Source organism: Hemitrygon akajei, chromosome 8, assembly GCF_048418815.1.
Source record: "Hemitrygon akajei chromosome 8, sHemAka1.3, whole genome shotgun sequence".
Taxonomy (NCBI): Eukaryota; Metazoa; Chordata; class Chondrichthyes; order Myliobatiformes; family Dasyatidae; genus Hemitrygon; species Hemitrygon akajei.
The window spans coordinates 171692472-171719598 of NC_133131.1; the positions used below are offsets into that span (position 1 = coordinate 171692472).

Genomic DNA, 27127 nt, shown 5'->3' on the forward strand with positions numbered 1-27127 from the left:
TGACAAGTTGCCACATGTGAGATTGCTTAAGTTAACAAGATAATGGAATTGATAGCTTTGTGGCTAAGTTTGTGGACAATACAAAGATAGTGGAAGATCAGGTGATGGTGAGGCTTAGCCAGATTAATGGGCAAATAAGTGACAGATAGAATAGTTTCGAGAAGTGTCTGGTCATGTGCTTTAGTATTATAAATAAAAGCATGAACTATATTTTAAATAGAGAGAAAATTAAAAAATCTGAGGTGCAGAGGAACTTGGAGTCCTCATGCAGGATTTCCTGAAGGTGAATTTGCAGGTTGAGTCTGTGGTGAGGAAGGTAAGTACAATGTTAGCATTCATTTTGAGAGGATTAGAATACAAAAACCAGGATGTAATGTTGAAGCCTCATTTGGAGTACTTTGAGCAGTACTGGGCCCCTTTTCTAAGAAAGGATGTGCTGACATTTGAGAGGGTTAAAAGGTTTGTGAAAATTGTTCCAGGATTGAAAGGCTTATAATATTGAGGAGCATTTGATGGTTCTGGGACTGTAGTCACTGGAATTCAGAAGAATGAGGGAGGATCCCACTAAAACCTATCGAATGTTGAAAGATGTTGATTGAGTGGATGTGGAGAGGATGTTTCCTATGGTGGGAGAGTCCAAGACCAGAGGACTCAGCCTCAGAATAGAGGGGCTTCCTTTTAGAACGGAGATGGGGAGGAATTTCGTTAGCTAGAGAATGGCGTGTCTGTGGAATTCATTGCCACAAGCAGCTGTGGAGGCCAAGTCACTGGGTATGTTTAAGTCAGAGGTTGATAGATTCTTCATTAGTCAGGGCACGAAGAGATATATTCAAGAGATTAGAGCTGAGAAAAAAATGAATCCGTCGTGATGTAATGGCGGAGATGGCTCGATGGGCCAAATGGCGTAATTCTGCTCATATAGCTTATGATTCAAGAGTCTGATGTTTGAGGGGTAGTGACTGTTCCTGAACCTGGCGGTGTGAGTCCTGGGGGTCTCTGTACCTTCTTCCCGATGACAGCAGCGAGAAGAGAGTATGGACGCTGATTTCTCCGTACAGACGTGCACAATAGTGGGAGGGATTTACCCGTGACCAGTGAGGGTGGGAGAAATGAAGGTTTTAAAGTCCAGCGATTTCGAAGCATAGGCTCCCCTTTTGCACCATTTATTTATTGTAACATTGTGATTTCTTAAGTCTTGCACTGCACTGCGGCTACTGAAGTGCGCATTTCACCGAGGCTCGCGCCTCCGACCGGGGAAGACGGACAACCGGCCGCGCGCGGCCCGCCCGCGGCCGGTGACGTCACAATGCGGAGAGCAGGACGGGAAGGAGAGGCCCGTGCGTGCGCAGGCGCGTCTACTGCGGGCCATGGCTATGGTCAGTCTCCAAGCAGTCTCAGCGCTGACCCGCCCGATTCCGAGTTTCAATCGCGGCCCTACAACAGGCAAGGTGGGGCCTGCTAGCAGGGGAGGCTTGTGAGGCGGATGGACGGACACTCAGTTGGGGGCAGCTTCAGCGGGGTTGGGGAGGGAGGTGCAGAGTTGAGGCCTAGGGTTGGGGGGGGGAAGTATGGCGGGTGCGGAGTGGGGGTGGGGGCGAGACCGGGGGGTGGGGGGAGAGATTGGTTGGACAGGCCCCAGGCCCAGGTCTGGAGAAGGGATCTGGTGTACGTGTGGGGCGGGTGGGACTAGTGGACGGTGGGGGTGAAGTGGATGTTCAGTATTTGTTATTGTTAACTGATAATTATCAATTGTTCCATTAAAAAATTGGAAGTGATTGTCGGAGGACTGATGTTTACAGAATATTTAAAAATTACTGGGGGTGCTGATAGTGAGGATGGTATTGATGGTTACGACAATGGCCTGTGGATTTTAATTCTGTGAAGTGTGAGCCGATGTGTTTTGGGAGGACTAAAAATTCAAGATTGTTTAATGTCATTTCCAGTGCACGAGTGTAAAGGAAAAATAAATAATTGTTTCTTTGGTTCTGATGCAGCAGAAAACACAGTAAGATAACACAATAATAGAAACAATAAATATAAATACATAGCTTATAATTAAAAATCTATAAATTACAGTAAAATATATATTGAAAGAATAATAAAATTGAATTAGTGCAAAAAGAGAGCAAGAAAAGAAGAAAGTGAGCTATTGTCCATTGTCATTGGACAATTCTTTGTCCATTCAGAAATCTGATGCTGGAGTGTCAGCATTGGTGATGACATGAGCAGCTGGGAGAGCAAGCTGTGATGAAGATATTTGGATTCTGCAATGGAATATGTATAGGTTGAGCAAGAGGGAGTTAAATGTAGGGAAATGCATGCACTTCAGTAGAAGGAATCAAAGGTACATATTTTATCAATAGAGAACGATTGGCAAGGTTGTTTTGCGAGTTGGCATGAATGGAGTTTATGTTTTCTCTATGGACATGGTACACATCATGGAAGCCAGCCTCCCTGCATTGAGTTATCCAGTATTAATAGAACATAGAAATCTACAGCACGTTACAGGTCCTTCAACCCACAATGTTGTGCTGACCATGTAACCTGCTCTAGAAACTGCTTAGAATTTCCCTACCGCATAGCCCTATATTTTTCTAAACTCCATTTACCTATCTAAGGTGCTCTTAAAAGACCCTATTGATTCTGCTTCCGCCGGCAGTGGCAGTACATTCCACGCTCCCACTACTCTGTGTGAAAAACTTAACCCAACTTAACCCTGACATCCGCTCGGTACCTATTTCCAAGCACCTTAAAACTATGCCCCCTCGTGTTAGCTATTTCAGCCTCTGGCTATCCACACAATCAACATCTTCATCATCTTATACAACTGTCATCCTCTGTTGCTCAAAGGAGAAAAGCCCAAGTTCACTTAACCTATTCTCATAGGGCATGCTCCCCAATCCAGGCAACATCCTTTAGATCTCTGCACTCTCTCTATAGTATCCACATCCTTCCTGTCGTGAGGTGACTCAAACTGAACACAGTACTCCAAGTAAGTTACTATGTTAAGTTATCCAATTGTCAGGCTAAGATATTTTTTAACATCTGCTTTATTTGTCAGTTGTGCTTAAAAAAAAATGTCATTTTTATCAACAACCAACACAATCTGAGGATTGTGCTGGAGGCAGCCCACAAGTATCACTATGCTTCTGGCACCAGTATTGCATGCCCACAAATTACTAGCCCAAATCCGTTGATCTTTTAGAATGTGAAAGGAAATCCATGTGGTCACGGGGAGATCGTACAATCTCCTTACAGACGGTGGTGGGAATTGAACCCTGAGCAGTGATTGCTGGCATTGTGCTAAACACTACTTTCTGGTTGAATGCAGTGTTTAATGGTATTCCCTGAGTTCCCCAAGATAGTGATGGGCCCATTTTGGAGATGTTGTTGATGCTCGGTTGGGAATTCCTGGAATATGGCCTATGGTGATGCAGAAATAATCAGGAAGAGGAGGTATGGGAGCCTCGGCACCCACACCATCAGGTTCAAGAACATTTATTACCCCTCAGCCATCTGCACTGTTCATATGTTAATATAATTTTGAAAATTGTTAATGTAATTGTGAAATACCCTCTTATTAATTGTGTTAATGAATATAATCCATAAATGTTCTAAATAATAAATGTACCACAACCTTTACTTTGAAACACTTTAGAGCTTCAGTGTATTTATATTGTCAGTGTTTCAAGTTACAACACTTATAAATTGTAACAGTAAACACAGAATGGAAGTCACTAGCTCATTGTCAATAACCCCTGGCTTACTGAACGCTGATGCCATCTAAGTTTAAAAGTTTATAAAATGTTAAAGATTTTCTTTGTACTGTATTTCATTATACCCTTCAATTAATAATTAAAATTAAAGGTATGTGATTTTTCAATTTTCATTCTAAATTATCATAGTTTGCATATTACAGAAAAAATAATTAAAGTGCCCCTTGAACCTACCTTCTATCACTTTCAATGCATGCCCTCTGGTATTAGACACTTCTACTCTTGGATGCATCCTCCCCACCTCTCATCTTATAAACCTCTATCAGGTCTCCCCTCAGCTTCTGCCACTCCAAACAAAAAAATCCAAGTTTGTCTAAACTCTCGTGATAGCACATGCACTCTAAAGCAGGCAGCATTTCAATAAACCTCTTTTGCATTCTCTCCTAAGCCTCAACATCCTTCCTATAGTGAGGTAATCAGAACTGTACGCAATACTCTAGATGTGGCCTAACTAGTTTATAAAGTTGCAACACAGCCTCTTGACTTTTGAACTCACTGCTTCGACTAATAAAAACAAGAATTCCATAAGCTGCCATAACCACCTTATCAACCTTTGTAGCCATTTTCAAGGAGTTATGAACTTTGGCCATGAGTTATAGAATCAGTTGAACTTTCGAGGACTCTACAACTCAGGATCCAAGATCATGGATTATTTTGTCTGACTGTATTTTACTGTTACATGTGCCTTTTGCTGTGTATGACTGTTGGTGCTGTGTTTTGCCCCTTTGGCCCAGAGTAACACTGTTTTGTTTGGTATTCGTTTATGGTTGAATGACATTAAACTTGAACTTTGCAATCTCACCATTACTGATATGGAATATCAGCCAGTCAAATATAACTGTTTAACACTTCACCTGAAAGTTATTAAGAAGGTTGAGCATGAGTTTTGTGTAGTTAACACCCCTAGGTTGAGAATTACTTTTGGATAAACCTTTGACTGTGATGATGCAGTTACTCAAGAACATTACATCAGCCACCAATGAAGAGGTGAAATGTTTGATATGGGTTGGATTTTATATTTTAGTTGCCTACTGGAAGAGGTTTACCAGGATGCTGCCTGGATTAGAGGGCATGTGCTATAACAAAAGCGTAAATAAACTTGGGTTGTTTTCTCTGGAGGCTGAGGGGAGATCTGATAGAGGTTTATAACATTCTGAGGAGCATAGATAGAGTAGACAGAGAATATCATTTTACAAGAGTTGAAATGTCTAATAGCAGAGGCATGCAGCAGGTTCCTGGAATGCATTGCCTGGGGTGGTGGTAGAGGCAGAAACATTTGATACTTTTAAGATGCGTTTAGATGGCCAGGTAAATGTAAGGAAATTGGAAGGACATTATATAGGCAGAAGAGATTTCTTGACCATTTTAAACTTTTTAAAAATTCATTCATTCTTTTCTAATATTTGTATATCTGTGCATTTGTAATGTGACATAACTTCCTTTGGGATCATTTGAATACTAATTGGGTCAGCACAACTTTATGGGCAGAAGGACCTATTTCTGTCCTGTACTATTCTATGTTCTATGTACAGCAGATTTATTACAGCTCAAGAGAAGCTGCTGTTTTAGTCAATAGAGGAGACCTCTTTAAAACAAGTAATATATCATTAACAATATCCACTAGTAGGCTGTATGGTTTCTTCTTGCCTGTATGCAATACAAGTACAAAATCCAAGGGAAGTGTGCCAGTGCACTTACTTTCTCGGGAGGTTGAGACCAAACACTCTTAATAAACTTTTACGGATGTGCTGTTGAAAGTATCCTGACTGGTTGCATCATGGTCTGGTAAGGTAGTTCAAAGGCACAGGAACGTAAGAAGCTGAAGAGAGTTGTGGACTGTACTCGCAACCAGTCAGGATACTTTCAACAGCACATCTGTAAAAGTTTGTTAAGAGTGTTTGTCAAAGATCCCACCATCCATCTTCTTGCAGCTACCATTGGGCAGGAGTTATAGAAGCCTGAAGTCCCACACCACCAGGTTCAAGAACTTATTTCCCTTTAACTGTTTGGTTCCTTAAACCAACCCTAATCACTACAGTTTAGCAGCACTTTAATTTCTTGATCGCTTCAGAATCAGGTTTATTATGGTGTGAAATTTGTTCTGTGGCTGTAGGTTACAAACAGAAATATAAATAAGTAGTGCAAAAAGAGAGGGAAAATACTGAGGTGATATTGAGGTACTGTTCAGAAATCTGATTCCAGAGGGGAAGGAATTGTTCCTGAATCGTTGAGTGTGTGTCTTCAGGCTCCTGTACTTTCTCCCTGATGGTAGCAATGAGATGAGGGCATGTCCTGGGTGGTGGGAGTCCTTAGTGATGAAACTTAGTACTTGTACTTTAACTGTGATTTGTACTTGTATCACTTTGCACAAAAACTGAGTGTTTTCTTATTGTGTTTACTTATGACTTTGGAAAAAGTAAATAGTGACAGTAGTATAAAAATGAGTTTTATCTGTGGTCTGACCGTGATCTTTTTCCACCTTCCACTTATACCCTTGCTGCAGCCATCCCTTGAAGGTGACTCCAGCGTGACCTGGACTATTGGTTTGGAAGAATGCATTCTCTAGTCTTCTTCTGCGCGCAGAAAGTGATCTCGGACCATGTCTCGACTCGCAAAGCCCTGGACTACATACCTAATGAAATCTACCCGGTATTGTTCAAAGCAGCATTCCTGGACCTACGCACACTGGTGGTGCGCGACTTGGTACAGAGGTGGCCCTTCAGCGTCCTCAACTTCTCCACCATCCTGAGGAGCTGCAAGCACTGCGACCGCGATGTGATCCGGGAAAAGCCCAACAAGCAGTGCTTGCAGGCAGTAATAATGGGAGTGAAGGACTATCTCACAAGTGAGTTACGACAGAGCAGAAGCCTCGGCAGCAGGTACTTGATTTTATTTATTTATGAAATTGGGCCACTGCTGGCAAAGCTGGTGTTTATCGCCTGTTTTTAGTAACCTTTAAACAGAGTGATCTGAGAACCTGTGTTGAGGGGGGTAGGGTGCGGGGAGGTTCAGAGTTGACCACAATGCTAAGGATCTGGAGCTGGATATAAGCAGACTGCATAAGGATAGTAAGGATCAGCCTCTTTGGTAGTTCACCATCCCGAATGATTGCTTTTTATTCCTGTTTTATTTAACTTCAGCAACACTGACAAAATGCTGGAGGAACTCAGCAGGTCAGGCAGCACAAGACACCAGAATAAAAAAGTGCTGGGAGGGGAAGGAGGATAGCTAGAAGGTGAGAAAGTGAAGCCAGGTGGTTGGGACAGGTAAAGGGTTGGAGAGGAAGGAATCTGATAGGAGAGGAGAATGGACCATAGAGAAAAAGGAGGTAGAGCACCAGGGAGAGGTGACAGGCAGATGAGGAGAAGAGGTAGGAAGCCAGAGTGAAGAATAGAATAAGAAGGAAAGGGAGGGAAAAAATTAAACAGAAAGAGGAGGAGGAGGCTATATTGGAAGCATCAGATACAGTGGACGACCCTAGCAGATTTGCAGGTGAAGTGTTGCCTCATTTGAAAGGACTATTTGGAGCCCTGAGTGGAGGTGAGGGAGGACGTAGATTGGAAAAGGGCCAGTAACATCATGAAGGATCCCACCTACCCTGCTTATGGACTGTTCCTCCCACTCCCATCAGGGAGGAGGCTATGTAGCATTCACATCAGGACCACCAGACTCATTTTTTTTTCCCCAAGCAGCAAGGCTGATCAACACCTCCACACACCCAACCACCACTATTTTATCATTTCCTGTACAGACACTCCTGTGTCTAATGTCACTTTATGGACATACTATCAATGTATATAAACTATCTTGTGTATTTATTGTGTTGCATCAGATCTGGAATAACAATTATTGCATCTCCTTTATACTTGTGTACAAGAAATGACATTAACCAATCTTAAATCTGTATGTCTAGACTAGATTTCTGTGTTACTAAAGCAGGAATGTTATGATCTATTATTGATTTGCACAAAGCAAAAATTATCTTTTTAAAATCAAAACCATTTAGCTTGTTTCTCCAAGCAGGTGAACTATATAGAACATAGAATAGTATAGCACAGTACAGGCCCTTAGGCCCACATTGTTGTGCTGACCCTTAAACCCTGCCTCCCATATACCTCCCCCCCACCTTAAATTCCTCCATATACCTGTCTGGTAGTCCCTTAAATTTCAGTAGTGTATCTGCCTCCAACACTGACTCAGGCAGTGCATTCCATGCACCAACCACTCTCTAAGTTAAGAAGCTATCTTCTAGTATATCCCTTGAACTTTCCTCCCCTTACCTTAAAGCCATGTCCTCTTGTATTGAGCAGTGGTGCCCTGGGGAAGAGGCATTAGCTGTCCACTCTATCTTTTCCTCTTAATATTTTGTATACTTCTATCATGTCTCTTCTCATCCTCCTTCTCTCCAAAGAGTAAAGCCCTAGCTCTTAATCATTGTTCCCCGATCACCCATCCCTTTCCCTTCTATCGTTTCCTAGACTGTGGCAGTGTAGGACCAGAGAGCACAGCTTCAGAATGGAGGGATGTCCATTTAGAACACAGATGATATGGAATTTCTTAGCCAGGGGCTGATGAATCTGTGGACAATGCTCCCTTGTTTTATGGTTTTCTATCCTGCCTTGCTATCAACGATCCCTGAGTTCAGGAGTTATTTAGTGAGGCCACTGACTAATGTTCATACAGCACGGAAACAGGCTCTTTGTCACAAATGGACAGTCTAACCAAGGTTCCCGCCTCAGCCAATCCCATCTGCCCTCCAGACCTCCTCTATCTACGTGCCTGTAAATGTTGTTAATGTGATCTAGGAATAATGGTGCATAGTTCCCTGAAGGTGGAATCTCATGTGGATAGGGTGGTGAAGAAAGCTTTTGGTATGCTGGCCTTTATAAATCAGAGCATTGAGTATAGGAGTTGGGATGTAATGTTAAAATTGTACAAGGCATTGGTAAGGCTGAATTTGGAGTATTGTGTACAATTCTGGTCACCAAATTATAGGAAAGATGTCAACAAATTAGAGAGAGTACAGAGGAGATTTACTAGAATGTTACCTGGGTTTCAGCACCTAGGTTACAGAGAAAGGTTGAACAAGTTAGGTCTTTATTCTTTGGAGCGTAGAAAGTTGAGGGGGAACTTGATAGAGGTATTGAAAATTATGAGGGGGATAGATAGAGTTGAAATGGATAGGCTTTCCATTGAGAGTAGGGGAGATGAAGACATGAGTTGAGAGTTGGGGGCAAAAGTTTAGGGGTAACACAAGAGGGAATTTCTTTACTCAGAGTGGTAGCTGTGTGGAATGAGCTTTCAGTAGAAGTGGTAGAGGCAGGCTTAATATTGTCATTTAAAGTAAAATTGGATAGGTATATAGACAGGAAAGGAATGGAGCGTTATGGGCTGAGTGCAGGTCGGTGGGACTAGGTGAGAGTAAGCGTTCGGCACGGACTAGAAGGGCCGAGATAGCTTGTTTCCGTGCTGTAATTGTTATATGGTTATTTGGTACCGACTCAACCACTTCAGCTGGCAGCTTGTCACAAGTACTAGCCACCCTCTGGGTGAAAAGGTTGCTCCTCAGGTTTCTATTAAGTATCTCCCTCTCACTTTAAAACTTTGACCTCTGGTTCTTGAATGACCATTGCTGGGGGCGCGGGGGAAGACTGTGTGCAGTCACACATCACTAAACTTACCTGCTGCTGAAATTTTCCCTCCTTTCCTCTTCTTCAGTTCCCCACTTACCTCTTCTCTGCACTTGTCTATCACCTCCCTTTGCTGCCTCTCCTCCCATCATTTTCTTCCATGATCCACTCTGAAATTAGATTCCTTCTCCAGCCCTTTGCCTTTTCAACCTTTCACTTCCCAGCTTCTTTCTTCATTCTTCCCTCCCCCACCTACCTGGCTTTACCTATCACCTTCTAAATTGTACTCCTTCCCCTACCATAATCTGGCATCTTCTCCCTTCCTATCCAGGCCTGATGACAGGTCTCGGTCCAAAACGTTGACTGTTTATTCCTCTGCATACATGCTGCCTGACCTTCTGAGTTCCTCCATCATTTTGTGTGTGTTGTGCTGAAATTGCCTGAGAGTGTACATGAACTGTGAAGCCACCACATCTTTTCTCAGAAACCCCGATAATGGTGGATGAACAAGGGACCTTTACTCTCTGCTTACACATGAGGTGTCTTGGTTGAAATGACTTTTGCTGTCACAGTTCTGTGAACTTGTATCGTGGCAAGCAGCTTAATAGGACTATTAGCACTAGAAATAGTACAGAGACTTGGGTTGGAATTATGTTTTGACCTGCACTCCCCTTGCAACCAGTCACGATGGAAGCAGACAAATTTTCAAGTATCAGTTGAATTGCAGTATGTTCCAAGTCCATGAGCAGAATTAGGCCATTCAGCCCATCAAGTCTGCTCTATGTTTCATCATGCCTTATTTATCATCCCTCTCAAACCCACTCTCCAGCCTTCTCCTTGTAATCTTTGACACCCTTCTAATCAAGAACCTATCAACCTGTTCGTTAAGTATACCCAACGAAACGGCCTCCACAGCTGCTTGTGTCACTGAATTCCACAGATTCCTCTCCCTCTGGCTAAATCTCTGTTCTAAATGGACATCCTTGTATTCTGAGGGTGTGTCCTATGGTCTTCGACTTCCCCACTATAAGAAACATCCTTTTCATGTACACTCTATCTAGCTTTTTCAATATTTGATATGTTTTAATGAGATCCTCTCTCAATCTTCTAAACAATGAATACAGGCCCAGAGACTTCAAACGCTCCTTATAGGTTAACCTTTTCATTCCGTTAACCTCTGGACCCTCCAATGCCAGCACATCCTTTCTCTTAGGTAAGGGTTCTGTTACCGGCCATGGTCAGGCCATTTTCTCTTTGCCTCTCATTCAGGCATAGTATGAGCCTGCTATTGCTCCTTAACGCTCCCCCGGTCATGGTCTGATGTAAACGAATTCCCTCTTGTCTTGGTCATTGCCTAATGACTCAGCTGAAGTCCTCCAGCTTGACCATGCTGTTGTGGGGAAATGATGTGGGAAGGAGGGAAAGAAATGTAGAAGGTACCTAGCCCTGAAATCACAAGTGTGCGACCTAACGGGTTCAGCTGCTCTGTGAGGAAGTTAATGGGTGGGGTGTAATATATCAAAAGTTCTGACTCTTTCTCCTAAAATAACCTATGTATTTCTGAGTTTAATGTTGCATACATTCATTATTGATCTAAGGATGAAAGATTAGCTGTGTATGTGCAGATTCAGCAACCAGTGCAGACCAAGGATGTGTCTGTAAGTGTTCTGATGCCAGTGTAGCATGCCCACAATTTACTAACCCTAACCTGTACATCTTTGGAATGTGGGAGGTAACCAGAGCACCCGGAGGAAACCCACATGATCACAGGGAGAACGGACAAAATCCTCACAGACAGCGGCTGGATTGTTGTCCTGCAGAGTGGTTCGCTAACCACTACTGTACTGTCTCACCCTTGTTATCTCTGGCTCTCCAGGGTGACACACTAGCATAGCAATTATTTATTGTATATTTGGCCAGAGTGTTGAAGCTGGTGTTGGGAGATGGGTGTGGTGGAGGGAGCTTAGGGTGTGTTGCTGAATTTAGGGGAGGAATTGTGGGGAGCAAAAGTGATGAGCTAGAATTGTTAATTTTATTTTTATTATCTTGCAGAAAAACAAAAGCATCAACGTCTCAGAAAGATTTCAAGCTTAGGTACAGCAAATGTTCTTAAAATCTGCACGAGAAAGAAAGCACAGAATGATTTTTGCATGCCTTGTTCCTGCCAGTTGTTTTTTTATTGAGGAGATCCTTTGGTTCTTTAACTGGATACTCCATTCTCTGTATTCTGCCTGAGAGAGTCAAAGGTCCCTCGCGTTCCTATTGCAAGAGTCATAAAACCTTTGCATCCTCACTACAGGATTGTTCTAGACCCTCTCCTTCATCCCTGTATTCTCCAGAGTAGCCCTGTGGGAGAGTAACAGATATTACTTAAACACCTTGCCCTCCATTTATTCCAGCAGGATCCTCTCGACCCTTTCCTCCATTTTCTCAATACCTAGGCCTCCATTCATCCCAGCTGGGCCTCTCCTTCATTCCCTCAACACCTGGCCCTATCCATTCATCCCAGCTGCATTCTCTAGACACTCTCCTCCATTCCCATAATAACTGGACCATCCATTCATTCCAGCTGGACCCTCTAGACCAGGAATTCCCAACCTGTACCCCACTGACCTTTTGCTTAATGGTATTGGCCTTGCTCTAGACCCATTCCTGCATCCCTGGATTCTCCAACATAGCCCTATTGAAGAGTGACAGCTGTTCCCTCAATACCTGGGCCTCTGGTAAGCCTAGATGGAGAATTATGGTTCTTTCCCCCTGCTCCAACCCAAGAACCACTGTAAAGATAAATATGTGAGTTGTGGATCTGGATTGCTAGAGAGAGTTGGTGTTCGACACAAGGACCCTCGAAACCACTCTGCAAAAGAGACTTTTCTGCTTGGACAGTTTAATGGTGCGATAAATAGACTTGCTCCCTCGTAGCGCTGTCAATCTGGGCTCAGTCCCACCTTCAAGTACTACCCCATGACAGTGTGGGTTTCTCTCCGTGCTCTGGTTTCCTCCCACATCCCAAGGATGTGCAGGTTGGGAGGTTAATTGGCCACTGTAAATTTCCCGTAATGTACAACTGACTGGTGCATTCTGGAGGAGTCGATCATAAAGTAGGGAGTGGGGTTAAGGTGGGATTGATAGAGGTAATGGGTGTCTGAAGGTCAGGGCTGATTCAGTGGGAAATGGGTGCCTGATGGGTCTGGGTATATTAGTTCGTTTTTATATAGAGTTACAGCATGGTAACAGTTCCTTCTGAGTTGACAAGCCCATGCCACTCGATTACACCCATGGGAGCAATTGAACCCATGTCGCTGGTGTTGTTAGAGCCCTATGCTACTGTGCCACCCCATTATGTGCCTAACATCTCTGTCTCTGCAGCCACTTGGAAGGCTCAGGGATCTTTGTTTTGCACACAGGCCTCCACATGTCCCTGTGAGAGAGTGACACCACTTCTCCATCCCAATAGGGGTCAAGGAGAGAATTGTGATCCTTTCAGCACAGAAACAGCCCTTTTGGCCCATCTAGTCTGTGCCAAACTATTAATCTGCTTAGTTCGTTTGACCTGCACCTGGACCACAGTCCTCCATACCCCTCTCATCCATGTTCCTGTCCAAACTTCTCTTAAATGTTGAAATCAAACCCACATCCAGCACTTCTGTTGACACTCTCACCTCCCCTAGAGGGAATAAATTCCCCATCTTGTTCCCCTTAAGTATTTCCCCTTCCATCTTTAACCTCTGACCTCTTGTTCTAGTCTCACCCAACCTCAGTGGAAAATGCCTGCTTGCATTTTCCCTATGTACACCCCTCACAATTGTGTTTATCTCCATGAAACTTACCCTTATTCTCCTACACTCCATTGAATGAAGAGTTAACCTATTCAACCTTTTCCTATAACTCCGGTCCTAAAAATCCTGGCAATATCCTTGTAAGTTTTCTCTGCACTCCTTCAATCTTATTGACACATCTTTCCTGTAGGTAGATGACCAAAACTGTGCACAATGACCTCACCATCTTATACAACTTCAACATCACATCACAACTCCTCTGCAATGTCATGCTTTGGGCTAGTGTACTTTGGCTGTTTCATGCCCCGTTAGCCTTACCAACCTGTTTCAATTTGTGTCACTTATCTCCCACTGCAATCACAAATGGATTGAAGAAAATGGGTCTAAAAGGATGGAATATTAAATACCTGGGAGTGGGGGTATCGTTGGTAAGGTCAATAAAATGATCGTAAGGGCGCACCCCGTGATGTATGACTGTTAAACGAGAGATGATCTCCATAGAACCCTTTAAAAATCTGACAGAACTGAATAGATTCAAGGAGGATGTTCCTAGTGATTGGTTAGTTGAGAAACGTTGGTCACTACCTTGGGACATGGAGTTTACCATTTATAAATAATACCAGCAGAGAAATTTTCACCCCTGAAGTTGCCTACCACAGAATGAGGTAGTTATACATGAGCCTTGAGGTTGTCATATAGTTGTAGATCTGATGCTTTTTCTTCAGATGTTGACTACATTTTCTACTTAAAATTTGAGGCATTAATTAATAAGCAGAAGTTTGTAAAGGAACTTAATGCACTTTTGTTTACTAAAACTGCACAGAATATCCGCAGGAGCAGATTGTTCGACTAGTCTTTTTACACAATAGGAAGCTCCTACTTCATCCAACCACATCGGTATCCTCTTTAAATTAAACTACTCTCTCTTGCCACTTCAATATTTTTTTAAAGTCCTCTTTAAATATATTTCTTTGATCATTATTTGTGTGTAATAATGGCACAAAAGACATTGTGTCTCTGTGAGCACCTTGTAGGCATCGGGATCTGCCACTTCTCTATTTTACGCATGGCCTTGCACATTGTTTCTGCTTATACTTATTCATTCACACTTAAAAGTTACAATTGACTCTTTTCACCATTCTTACTGTCGCGGTTTGCTGATCGTGAAGTTCTAAACTCAGATGAAGACCTTAAGCCCTACTGATATAAATAGCACAAGTCCTCACACTAAACCTTCAAGAGGACCACAACCTTATCATAGGGTTTGGAGGCTTGTGTGTTTCAATGACCCAAAGAGCTATGTTGGCTGGAATCAAGGCCTTGTGCTTTGGCTCTTGGTAGGGTTACCCATGTTAAACAGGTCAAAGGGTAAAGGCCAGACTAAGAGTGGTTACCAGTCCTCCAGGTTAAGGGGTTCAGCTCAGAGTTAACAGCCCTGACTGGTTAAACAAAATTGTTCTGGAAGCAGCAATGACAAATCCTTCTCTATATCTGTGTGTGTATGGACACACAGATGGAGGACCTTCATTGCTACCCTAAACACCAGTAGTGTAACAGGCAGTAAGTAAGTAGTACTCTCACTAAAGGGAGCTTATACCGTAACTACACAACCTTCAAAGACTCGTTCTCTTCCCTGTTTATTCTCCACAGTGAGTTTAGTTGCCAGGACCCACTATTCGATCCTTGGGTCCCTTCTCCCTACCAAGGAGAAGATACTTCCAGCTAACAAAGTACTTTAAACCACAGTTTGTTTATTTTCAGTGATACACATTTAAATCCACACATTCTTAAAACGCAGAGGATTCTATCTTAAACATTTCCCAATCACAAACCATTTTCAAAGCACAAAGCATTTCTCAAACAAAGAATTAATGATTTCCAAAACAGTTACAGTGTAAAAACTAAAAAGACCAACAAGTTGTCCATTGCAGAAACCAAAGTTGGTGAAATAGATTCTAGTTCTACCAATTTTCTTGATGATCCTTAACACCATTCTAACTAAGCCTGAACGGATCTCTATGTATATACTTGTGTGACTTCACATGTAGATGATATTTCTTGTCTTTGCCCATTGCTTTGACTCTATCCCCTGTACATTAATGTGAAAGGTTCCTTCTAGCTCACCCTCAAACTCATTGATCTTATACACCTCTACCAATTTTTCCACTTGGTCTTTCCCACACTCAGTTTCTGTAACCTAACCTTTTAACTGAAGCTCCTCATTCTGAACCCTCGCTGAAACCTTCTCAAGGAGTATTGACTTGAGTATTAGAGAATACTGATACTGAAGTACTATATAGAATACGTGGTCAGGGGTGGTGGTTGAGACAGATACATTAGGGGCATCTAAGAGACACTTGGTCACATGGATGAAAGAAAAATGGATGACTACTTGGAAGTGGGATGTTAGATTCATCGTAGAGTAGGTTAAAGGGTCAGCACAATATTGTGGGCCAAATGGCCCGTAATGTGCTGTGATATTCTGTGGATTCACTGCCCTGACCCACTGCTGCTCTCTGTGGCTGGAGCATCCTCCCTTATTCCAGAATTTTCCATTTGCCTTGCTTTTCAAGTTCTATGTACTCAGCAGATGAGGCATCAGATAAATGGTCACTGACCTGAAATGTGAATTTGATTTTTCTCTCTCTACAGACACTGCCCGACTTGCTGAGTATCTTCATTCCTTTGTTTCATATTTGTTTTTATTTCATATTGTTAACATCTGCAATTCTTTTTCATTCCAGTAGATTAAGATGCTGTAATTGGTTTACAAAAGCTCAGTATAATCTTCCCTTGCACTTTTGAAGACCAGGAGCTTGTATGCTTGACTAACTTTTCAAAAGACTATAAGACCATACGACATAGGAGCAGAATTAGACCATCTGGCTCATCGAATATGCTCCACCATTTTATCATGGCTGATCCTTTCTTCCCCTCCTCTGAACCCTTTCCAATGCCAGCACGTCTTTTCTTCAATGAGGAGCCCAAAATTTTTCACAGTACTCAAGGTCAGGCCTCACCAGTGCCTTATGAAGCCTCAGCATCACATCCCTGCTCTTGCATTCTAGACCTCTTGAAATGAATGCTAACATTGCATTTGCCTTCCTCATCTGCAAGTTAACCTTTAGGGTGTTCTGCACAGAGACTCCCAAGTCCCTTTGCATCTCAGATTTTTGAATTTTCTCCATTTAAAAAATAGTCTGTGGATTTATTTCTATCACCAAAGTTGCATGACCATGCATTTTCCAACAGTATATTTCATTTGCCACTTTCTTGCCCATTTTCCTAATCTATTTGTCCTTTAGCAGCCTACCTGTTTCCTCAACACTACCTGCCCCTCTAACAATCTTTGTATCCTCTGCAAACTTTGCAACAAAGCCATCTGTTCTATCAACTAAATCATTGGTATACAGCATAAAAAGAAGCAGTCCCAACACCGACCCCTGCGGAACGCCACTAGTCACTGGCAGCCAACCAGAAAAGGATCCTTTTATTCTCACTTGCTCCCACCTACCAATCAGCCAATGCTCTAACCATGCCAGTAACTTTGCTGTAATACCCTGGGCTCTTGGTAAGCTGCTTCATGCGTGGCACTTTGTCAAAGGCCTTCTGAAAGTCCAAATATATAACATCCACTGCATCCCCTTTATCTATCTTACTTGTAATCTCCTCAAAGAATTCCAACAGGTTCGTCAGGCAAGATTTTCCCTGAAGGAAACCATGATAACTTTTCCCTATCATGTCACATCTTTCTACTGATTTGATGCCATTCTTTTCCAGCAGAGCCACACCACCCCCTCTGCCTACCTTCCTATCCCTCTGATACAATGTGTAACCTTGGATAATATTCAGCTCCCAACTAAAACCATCCTTCAGCCACGATTCAGTGATGGCCACAACATCATACCTGGTAATCTGTAATAGTGCATCAAGATCATCCACCTTATTTCTTATTCTCTGTGCTGTGAGATATAACACAAAGTACAGTATTTTACCCATTTTGATTCTGCATCCCTAATGCACTGTTAGTCATCCTGCAGGCTGCAATTTTACCCTTTCATCTACCTGCCCTGCCTGACAGTCTGACTGCATGCTATCTTTGTTTTCTTACCATCTATCCTATCCTGAGTCCCTTCACTCCGGTTTCCACCCCCTGCCAAATTAGTTTAAATCCTCACCAACAGCTCTAACAAACCTGCTTGTGAGAATATTGGCCCCCTTCGGGCTCAGGTGGCAACCCTGTACTTTTGTACAAGTCTTGCCTCTCCCAGAAGAGATCCCAATGTTCTAAAAGCCTGAAGCTCTGCCCCTGCACCAGCTTCTCAGCCATGCATTTATCTACCAAAATCATCCTATTTCTAATCTCACTCGCACGTGGCGCAGGCAGCAATCCAAAAATTACAACCCTGGAGATCCTGCTTTTCAGCTTTCTGCCTAGCTGTCTAAATTCTCTTTTCAGGACCTTCTTTGCTTTTCCTTCCTATGTCATTGATAGCAATATGTACCAAGACATTTGGCTGCTCTTCCTCCCCCTCCAAAATGCTGTGGGCGTGATCAGAGATGCCCCGACCCTGGCACCTGGGAGGCAACATACCATCCGGGTATCCTGTTCACATCCACAGAATCTCCTGTCTGCTCCCCTGATGGAATGGTGAGGCAGGCTTGATGGGCCGAATGTTCTAATTCTACTCCTAGGCCTTATGGTCTTGTACCTCCCTATGTTAATCCTCACATACATCTATGGTGTTGTCAGCAAATTTTGACCTTTGCCCTTCATGTCCATAGCCAAATAAAAACAATGCTGCAGTAACGGCTATCGCCTTCCAGTTTACCATAATTTTCTTTCAGATTTCGGGGGAAATCTTTTCATTAACATTGTCACAACCCCTTGGGGTTAAATTGTGATAGCCAGCCTTTGGTGTAGAATTTTGTCAAATCTTTTCTGGATATTGAGACTTCATTTACTACATTCCCTTTGCCTTTCTCTCACTTCAGGAAGATAATGCCTTTAGTGCAATGCCTTTGTGCTGGCTGTCCATTATACTGTTGAAACTTTCCACACTCTTAAGTCATCAGATTTCAGAATAGTCCATAAACCCATGAACACTACCTTGTTAGTTCAAGTTACCACAGGCAGATCATTGGGTATATTTAAGGCAGAGGTTTATAGGTTCTTGATAGTTCAGGGCATGAAGGGATATGGGGAGAAGGCAGGAGATTTTGGCTGAGGGAAAATGGATCAGCCATGATGAAATGGTGGAGCAGACTCAATGGGCTAAATTATCTAATTCTCATGGTCTAAGTTCAAGTTTAATTGTCATTCAACCTACACATGTATACGGTTAAACAAAACATCCTTCCTCTGGGTTGAAAATGCAAAGCATAGTCCATACAGAGTCACACAGCATCCAGCGTGTATAGCTACAATAACTCATACAATCACAAGAAGTTCCTGAGTGGCAAGGCCTGAAGGTTGATGGTGCATGTGATGTTGTCCTGGAGCCATGTTTCTGCAGGAACAAGCATCAGACTGTTTTGCGTTGGGTCAGCCACAGATGAAGGCAATCCAGTTTGTCTTCTGGGAGCAAACACTGCAACGCAGCACTAATTAAGTGCTAGTGCCCAACCCAGCATGGATTCCAGCACACCCACCACGCATCTGTTCTCTCCCTCACCAGTCCGCAGATCACTGCGGGCTCGTTCTTGCCAACAACATCCATGCACCATCTATCTGCAGGACACGTCACTCAGAGACTAGGCCTATACTTCCTGTGTGTGTCTATTTTTACTGCTGTCTTATATGTTGTATGTGTCTTGTACTGTGTGTGACTGTTAGTACTGTATTTGCACTTTGGCCCTGGAGGAATACTGTTTTGTTTGGCTGTATTCATGGGTACTCATATATGATTGAATGACAATTCAACTTGAAGGAGCCTTTAACTGTTTATGTCTTACAAACTTAACTGCAGAGTATCGTTTTCTCGTGCTCATTCATAGAGTGTGATTATGACTAATTTGATGAATTGCTACAATAGGGTTATGTTGAGCCTTAACTTAAGTCTCATGGCTTTCATCCTTAATCCACAGGAAACATCGATCGCTCCGTGTTGTTGATCTCACTGGTCTGCAAGATGACGGGGACAAGCAAGTTGCAGATAGCATCGGACAGTGGTCCCGAACAGTGGCTCTGGCTAAAGCCTGCATTGAAGTATCCCGGACTAGCAGGAGGGATGAATTAAGTTCATCTAAACGGAGGAAGGGGAAGAGTGGGGCTCCTTTGGAAGGTGCATGTGAAAATCCGATCTGTGTGGAGATACATGCCAATCTCTTTGTCACAAGTAACTCTTATGGGACAGTGAAGGATGCGCTGCAGGTGGGGAAGACCTCTCCTTTGTGTCTGAAATGCCGTGACCTTCGAGCGGAAGAATTATCTGCCAAGAAAACCATCAGTATCTTGGAGCTTTTGGACACCGTGGTTCTCAGGAAGATTGAGCTACGCTATAACAATCTTGGTCTTTGCTGTCTGAGTACAGTCTTCCCTTCCTTGCCCATGTTTGAGAATCTGATCAGTCTGAAGCTCCCCTACAGTAATATTGACGTAAGAAACATGACTCCAGAAATAGAGGAATCCTTCCAAAGCATGGTTTCCGTGTTCAGTCAGCTGCCTAATGTGAAGGAGTTAAATTTGGCATCCTGCAGACTGTCAGGAAGAATCAGTGAGCTGCTGAGGTAAATATTTGATGTTGTTTCCCCCCACTTCCTTATATTGAGTGCCTCTGGTTGACCACGGTAACCACATTAAATGTAACGGTGGTGTCACAGTGGAGCGATAACATTATGGCTTAGGGCGTCAGAATTTAATCCCGGTGTCCTTTGTAAGGAGACTCTGTCCTCCTCGTGAAATGCATCAGTTTTCTCTGGGTGCTCCAGTTTCCTCCCACATTCTAAAGACATACTGGGTAGGTAGATTGGTCATTGTAAATTGTTGCATGATTAAATTAGGGTTAAATTGGGGTTGCTGGGTTTACGCACTGTATCTCCAAATGAAATAAATAAATCATAATTTTTCTAATAAAGAACAGGGCTCTCTAATGAGGCAACTACAACTGCACCTTATAGTGGATAATAATGAATAGAATTCAAGAATTTGTAGGTAGGAGCTCCTTTTTCCAAATTAACTCAACAGTCAAGATGCACAGAATGCTGGTGGAATTCAGCAGGTCAGGCAGCATCTATGGTAGTGAATAAACAGTCAACGTTTCGAGCTGAGACCCTTCATCGGGACTGGAAAAGAAGGGGAAAAATGCCAGAATAAAATCTAGGGGAATGGGACGGAGGTCTAGCTAGAAGGTAGTAGGTGAAGCTAGGTCTGGAGAAGAAATCTAATAACAGGAGAGTGGACAATGAGAGAAAGGGAAGAAGGCAGAGCACCAGAGGGAGGTGATAGGTGAGAAGAAGAGATAAGAGGCCAGAGTGGGAATAGAAGAAGGGGGAAGGAGAAAAAATTACCAGGAGAAATCATTGTTCATGCTATCAGGTTGGAGGCTACCCAGATGGAATATGAGGTGTTGCTCCTCCACCCTGAGCAGCTTCATCGTGGCAACAAAGGAGTTGGAACGGGAATGGGAATCAATTAAAATTGGCCACTGGGAAATTCTGCTTTTGGTGGATGGAGCAGAGCAAAGCAGTCCCCAATTTACCTTGGGTCTCACCAATGTAAAGGAGGCTCCATCAGGAGCACCAGATACAATATGCAACCCCAGCAGATTTACAGGTAGAGTGTTGCCTCGACTGTAAGGAATGTTTGAGGCTGTGAATGGAGGTGAATAGGCAGGTGAAGCAATTTGGCCACTTGTAGAGTTGAGTGCCAGGAAGCAGATTTGTGGGGAGGGACAAATGGACGAGGGAATCATGGAGGGAGTGATCCTTGCAAAAAGCAGAGAGAAGTGGGGGGTTAAGATATGTTTGGTGGTAGGGTCCCTTTGGAGATGGTGGAAGTTGTAGAGGACAATATGTTGAATGCAGAGTCTCATGGGGTGGTAGGAAAGTACTAGAGGAACTCTATCTGTTAATTAAGGCAGCGGGAAGATGGTCTGAGCGCAGATGTCTGGAAAATGGGGAAGAGGTGCAGGTGAAGGAAGAGAAACCTCATTCTTTGAAGAATGAGGACATATCTAATGTCCTGGAAAGGAAAGCTTCATCCTAGGAACAATTGCAGCAGAGATGAAGGAACAGAGAAAAGGGAATAGCATTTTTACAGGAAATGGTGGGTAGAGGTATAGTCAAGATAGCCGTGGAAATTGGTAGGTTTATAAAACATGATTACATTTCTTGTTTCTTCCACAAGTTTCCCTATTTAGTTTTCAGAATGAGTTTTGGATGCAAAAGCTTCTAGGTTGAGTGTGCTAGGGATTTTCTTTTTGGAGCAAAAAGATAGAGGTGGCTTGATAGAGGTGTACAAGATGATAGGCAGTGATAGAGTGGACAGCCAGAGACTTTATCTCAGGGAAGCATTGCCTTAATACAAGAGGCTAAGTCTTAAGATGATTGGAAGTGAGTATCGGTGGAGTGTCAGAGGCTGAGTTTTTTTAGAGTGGTAGATGTTTGGAATGTGCTGCTAGGTGTGGTAGTAGAGATAGATACATTAAGCACATTTAAGAGACTTGCAGATAGGCACTCTTAGAAAAGTGGAGCGCTATGTGGCAGAGAAGCTTTATATTAATCTTGGAGTAGTGTAAAGGCCAGCGCAACATTGTGGGCTGAAGGTCCTGTACTATGCTGTAATGTTCTATGTGTTAAATAGCTTGGTGATAAAGGCCCTTAATCTTGACTGACACATTGGTGAATTAGAGTGTACTCAGGATTTGTGATATGCACCAGCTGCTCCCATACAACCCTGGTTGGGTGGGAGAGACCTCTAGGCAGATGCTAGACCTTGCAGAAGGGTGACCTGCAGGCTAATGGAGGGAAGGAGCCCTTACACCTCTTTTGGTAGAGATGGACCTCCACCCTGCCACCCAAGAGTGAACTCTGTCATTATCCTTCTTCAGATATGAAAATATCTTGGCTTTTAATAAAGATGAGATGTCGCTGTTTTGGGCTGAGACCCCTTCATTGGGACTTATGTTGCATTGTTTTGTTGTTCCTCATGACAGTAACTTGGCAAAGGAACTAGTTTGGAGAGATTTTTGTACACTGTCACCTTGTATGTTCTGCTTGAAAAGGTAGAGAAGTAGATGCAATAACAACCTAGAAGGAGGATCAGTATTTGAAGGAAAAATTTGCAGGTACAAAGAAAACAGGGGAAAGATCAAAACAGCAGTAAAATTTAGACCATCAGACAAAGGAGCAGAATTGGACCATTCAGCCCATTGAGTCTGCTCCGCCATTCCATCATGGCTGATTTATTATCCCTCTCCACCCCTATTCTGCCTACTCCCTGTATCCTTTGACACCGTTACTAATCAAAAACCCATCAACTTAAATACACCAACGACTTAGCCTCCACAGCTGTGTGTGCAATGAATTCCACAGACCGAATGGCTAAAGAAATTACTTCACATCTTTGTTCTAACTGGATGTCCCTCTATTCTAAGGCTGTGCCCTCTAGGCCTAGATTTCCCCCATTATCGGAAACATTTTTGTTTGAAATTTACTTCCAGTATTGTTTGATTTGCGTATGGTGCAGAATTATTGTCTCATATTAATTGTATTGGTGAAATTGAAATGATTTGGTGCAAATAGTGTTTTGCAGAAGCCATTGGAAAGCTTGGAACTGCCCTACTGCTTCCTCCTTCCAGCAGATGCAACCTATCTGGCCAACAGCCATCATGCCCCTTTCCTGAGAAAGCTGGATTTGAGTGGCAACAACTTGTCTGATGTCCTCCTGGGCCCCTTTTGCCAGATTTTGCAGCAGGCCTCTAACTCACTGGTGTACCTGGATATCATGGAGTGCAGGGTGATGGACCAGCAGCTCACCTCTTTCCTGCCCGCCCTCAAGCACTGCTCTCAGCTTCAGTACCTGAGCTGTTTTTGCAACCCAATCTCCAGTCAGGGCCTCAAGACGTTGCTGCATACTGCCGTACAGTTGCCATCTCTTAAAATTGTCGTGCACCCTATCCCGGTTGACTGCTATGAAGAAGGACTTCCTTGGCCACCATCTACATATGACCTTATTGACTACAGTATTGATCAACAGAAGCTCAGTAGGGTCGATGCAGAGCTGAACGAGATACGTTTAAAGGCAGTGAGGACAGATATCGTAACCACAGTTGAGCTATACAATGACTTCTCACTCGACATGTTGCAATTGTACTGAAGCAAACCCATCTTCATTTTTAACAACTGGAACAGCTTGTATTAAATGTGTTTGAGACAATGCCATTTACATGAATATTTATATATTCACAAATGTCTGCTTAAAGTTATAAAAAAATAATCTCATTGACACCTTTTAAAGGAGTTCGTAAAGTTGAACTAACTTACTTAATGCCTTCCCCAGCTTAGCCTGCACGTAATGCTTGACGCTAAAGGAAGTATCTTGTTTTTCACTCCCCATCTAGATGGGCTATTAAGTAGTGGGTTTGGCTCAAAGATGTGAAGTGCCTACTACAGGAGTAGGCATCATGTTGAAGTCCAAACGAGAGCACTGACTTGTTTTGTAAGATTGGGGAAGTGTAGCATGTTTTTAAACAGATCTCTTTGCAGTGAATTTCCACTCGAGCTGATTGAGCAAGAAATATGCTTGTTTCTGTCATTTTGGATAGATGTGGAAGTGATTAAATTTGTGTTTCCAACATTCCAGGGGTTCCCAACCTGGGGTCCACGGACCCCTTGCTCAATGATTATGATCTGTGGTATCATAAAAGGTTGGGAACCCCTGCTTGACATCTCCGGGTCAATATTTTGCAGAACATCCGAACAATCTGTGCATTTTGAGATACTAAAAGTGTAAAAAAAAATCTCAAATGTCCACAGTGGTTCACCAGCTCGGAGAAGAAGCTTACTGGTGCCCCTAATCCATTTTTCGATTTGCTGCACAACTATTTACAACCGAAGCTGCTAAACTGTTGCTGACAACCTGTTTGTTCTTCACCCAGTTAGAGGAATCAGCTGGATGTTAAGTAGCAGCTTGCTATTTGCCTCTCTGACTTGCATGTCAGGTAAGACAGCTGGGATGCAACATCCATGATCAACTGTGACCAACGGAGGGCCTCAGGTATTTTGAGGAGAATAATGAGAAGAGCCTCTTTATTAGGTGCATCGATAAACCGTGCATTTCTGCCCGGTGAATTTTATGTTCTGGTGAGAGTTGGCCTTGTTGCTGACAAATGCTTTTAAGTAGCTAGTGCTACGGTTGATCCTTGTTCATCTCAAGAGGTACTGAGTTGTAATTATTTAGGGGAAGAGTCATTGCATCTGCTCAGAGTGGAATATGTCAGTATTTCCTAGTGGTAGTGGTAGTAGTGTGGAATGTTTAGAACAGAGGTTGGCCTCCAGTGACAACACAATGCTCTGCCTTGCAGCTGGTTCACGCAGTTTACAGAAGGAGGTAGCAACTGGGATTTCCGAGACCCAATCCAACCTGGAATTTACTCAGTTGGAAGTTCTGGACACAAAGTTTTAAATACAAACACAGTTTCAGAGAAAGTAGTGAGGCCCAGAAGGAATATAGAAATTCTGTAATCAGCTGTGGAATCCTGGCAGGGTATTTTAACTGTTGACTATTCATCCATTTAAAAAAAATTAGCCAGACTACTCAACTGAGACAAAAGTTCTGATATTCTAACATAAAGAGCTAATATTATTTCTTCATCACCAGGGCTCTGGGTTGGTGTTTACTATTCTTCAACAGTTGAATGCAAAGTTCATCAAATGGGTCAGATTTGCAGGTTAAATACATGCTCTTGCATCTACTCAAAAGGGCATGTGAACTGGGTCACAATTGCCCAGAAATAAAGCCACTGCTCTTTCTTTGAAAGTCGGTTAAAGGTGACATAGCCACCCAAATCATCCCATGGTTTAAAAGAAGACCTGAAGCAAGGATGACGTTCTGCCACTTGAATGTCAAGCACCATCGGGGAAGTACTTAATCCCCTACCTTGGATGTCAAAGTAAGCTGATGCTGGAATATGAAAATGCTGGAAATGTTCAGGAGCAAACATGGCAAGAGAAACAGCTGACGTTTCAAATGTTGTCATTGTGACTTTACCTGTTACCCCGTCCCTGCATCTCACTTGCTAAACTGTATCCCCCAACTTTTCCAGGGCTTTGATCTGAAATGTTAGATGCTATGTGACCTTCTGTGATTTTCCAGCAGTTTGTAATTTTATATTAGCTGTAGAATAAAACCCACTGTAGTGGTGAACCATCTGAATTAGAATCTTGAATTTAATGGGGAGGTTCATGTTGTAAGTGAAAATAAAAAATATGGATGCTGGAAATCTGAAATAAAAACAGAAGAGTTGTAAAGACGTTTGGATAGGTACATGGAGCTTAGAAAAATAGAAGGCAATGAGGAAGTCTAGTAATATATAAGGTGGGGACATGTTTGGCACAGCATTGTGGGCCGAAGGGCCTGTATTGTGCTTGTAGGTTTTCTATGTCTTTGACCTGAAACTTCAGCCCTGTTCCACTGATGGGACCAGACCTACTGAGTATTTCTAGCACCTGCTGTTTTTATTTCAGATTAATCATCTTGTTTGCATATAGTGCATGTTTCTGTTTAAATGGGCCAAAAGCATTTAGCTGTATAAAGAAATGTGTGTTAGATTTGAGCCCTTTTCCTTAAGTGTCCTTGTCCATTCATGTTGTACCACTTCAGAAATGTATCTATTAAAAATGAACTTTTATTCTGTTTTGTTATTTCATTTAATTTTTATTTTTATTCCATTTAGTTATTGTACTAGAAATTCTGATTTGGTGGTGTATTACTGCTGGTTATTATTGAGGAATCAGTAATTTTACACACGGCAAGAAAGACCTGATCACCGTGATACATTAAATCAACTGAGAATAATTGCCAGTTTTGAATAGAATTCGTTCATTACTGCATATTCTGAGTAATCACTGCACCAGCTGATCAAGGTATCACCTTATTCTCGTATTTTAGATCTTTTTCTTTCATTCAGTGCTTCAGTGTAAATGTACTGGTGGTAAATTTCCTTTTTTTTGGCCTTTGTTTTTCTTGCATTATATGGCTTATAGAGCTAAGTACTAGGGAAACACTCTCCTTGCTATGTCCAGGAAGAAGAGGGGTGAGATTATGGATGTGATAGATAAAAAAAATAAATATTATTCTGTGAAAACTAGAAACATTTTGAAAAATGGAGGGCTTTGTGAGAGGGAAGGGTTATATTGATCTGGAAGTAGGTTAAAAGATTAGAGCAACAGTGTGGGCTGAAGGGCTGTGTGGTCCATATTGTATTTTTATATCCCCACGTACAGCTCTTCTCCAGGTCAACCCTAGCTTCCACCTATCACAGATTTATTGAGCTACAGCATAGAATTGGTCCATCCGGCTGGTTCAAGCCACACTGCCCAGCAAACCCCCCCCCCCCCCAATTTAACCGTATCCTAGTCATTTACAATGATTAATTAACCTACCAACTGGTAAGTTGGGAGGAAACCCATACAGTCACAGAGAGAACTTAGAAACTCCTTCCAGACAGCAGCAGGAATTGAACTGGGTCACTGGTATAGTAAAACATTGTGCAAGTCACCACGCTACTGTGGCCTCCACTGCAGTCTGAGGCAGAGCTTTCCACAGATTTACTACTCTCTAGCAAAAAAAATTCCTCCTTTTTTTCTAAAGGGTCACCCCTCCATTTTAAGACTGTTAGTTCTGGATACATCCACCATAGGGCACATCCTCTCCATGTCCACCCTATCTAGTCCTTCCAGCATTTGGTAGGTTTCAATGAGATGCCCCCTCCCAAGCATT

General features: G+C 42.7%; 1 protein-coding gene across 3 annotated transcripts; it reads left to right on the forward strand.

Annotated features, from left to right (window-relative positions):
* The first annotated feature begins 1322 nt into the window (after positions 1-1322).
* Positions 1323-26036, forward strand: LOC140732435 (leucine-rich repeat-containing protein 14-like). Of its 3 annotated transcripts, none has more exons than XM_073055079.1 (5): positions 1323-1448; positions 6280-6655; positions 11459-11500; positions 19273-19914; positions 22930-26036. In XM_073055079.1, exons 2-5 carry the CDS (start codon positions 6330-6332, stop codon positions 23501-23503), a joined length of 1584 nt encoding a protein of 527 aa, XP_072911180.1. In that variant the 5' UTR covers positions 1323-1448; positions 6280-6329; the 3' UTR covers positions 23504-26036. The 3 variants fall into 3 exon arrangements, with proteins under 3 accessions (XP_072911180.1, XP_072911181.1, XP_072911183.1); XM_073055080.1 differs by having other exon boundaries at positions 1323-1443; XM_073055082.1 differs by lacking the exon at positions 11459-11500.
* The last annotated feature ends 1091 nt before the right edge of the window (positions 26037-27127 follow it).

Coding starts and splice junctions, on each gene's coding strand:
- LOC140732435 (XM_073055079.1), top strand. CDS start 6,330: ATGCATTCTCTAGTCTTCTTCTGCGCGCAGAAAGTGATCTCGGACCAT. Junction 6,656..11,458: donor AGCAGAAGCCTCGGCAGCAG/GTACTTGATTTT, acceptor ATTATCTTGCAG/AAAAACAAAAGCATCAACGT. Junction 11,501..19,272: donor CAGAAAGATTTCAAGCTTAG/GTACAGCAAATG, acceptor CTTAATCCACAG/GAAACATCGATCGCTCCGTG.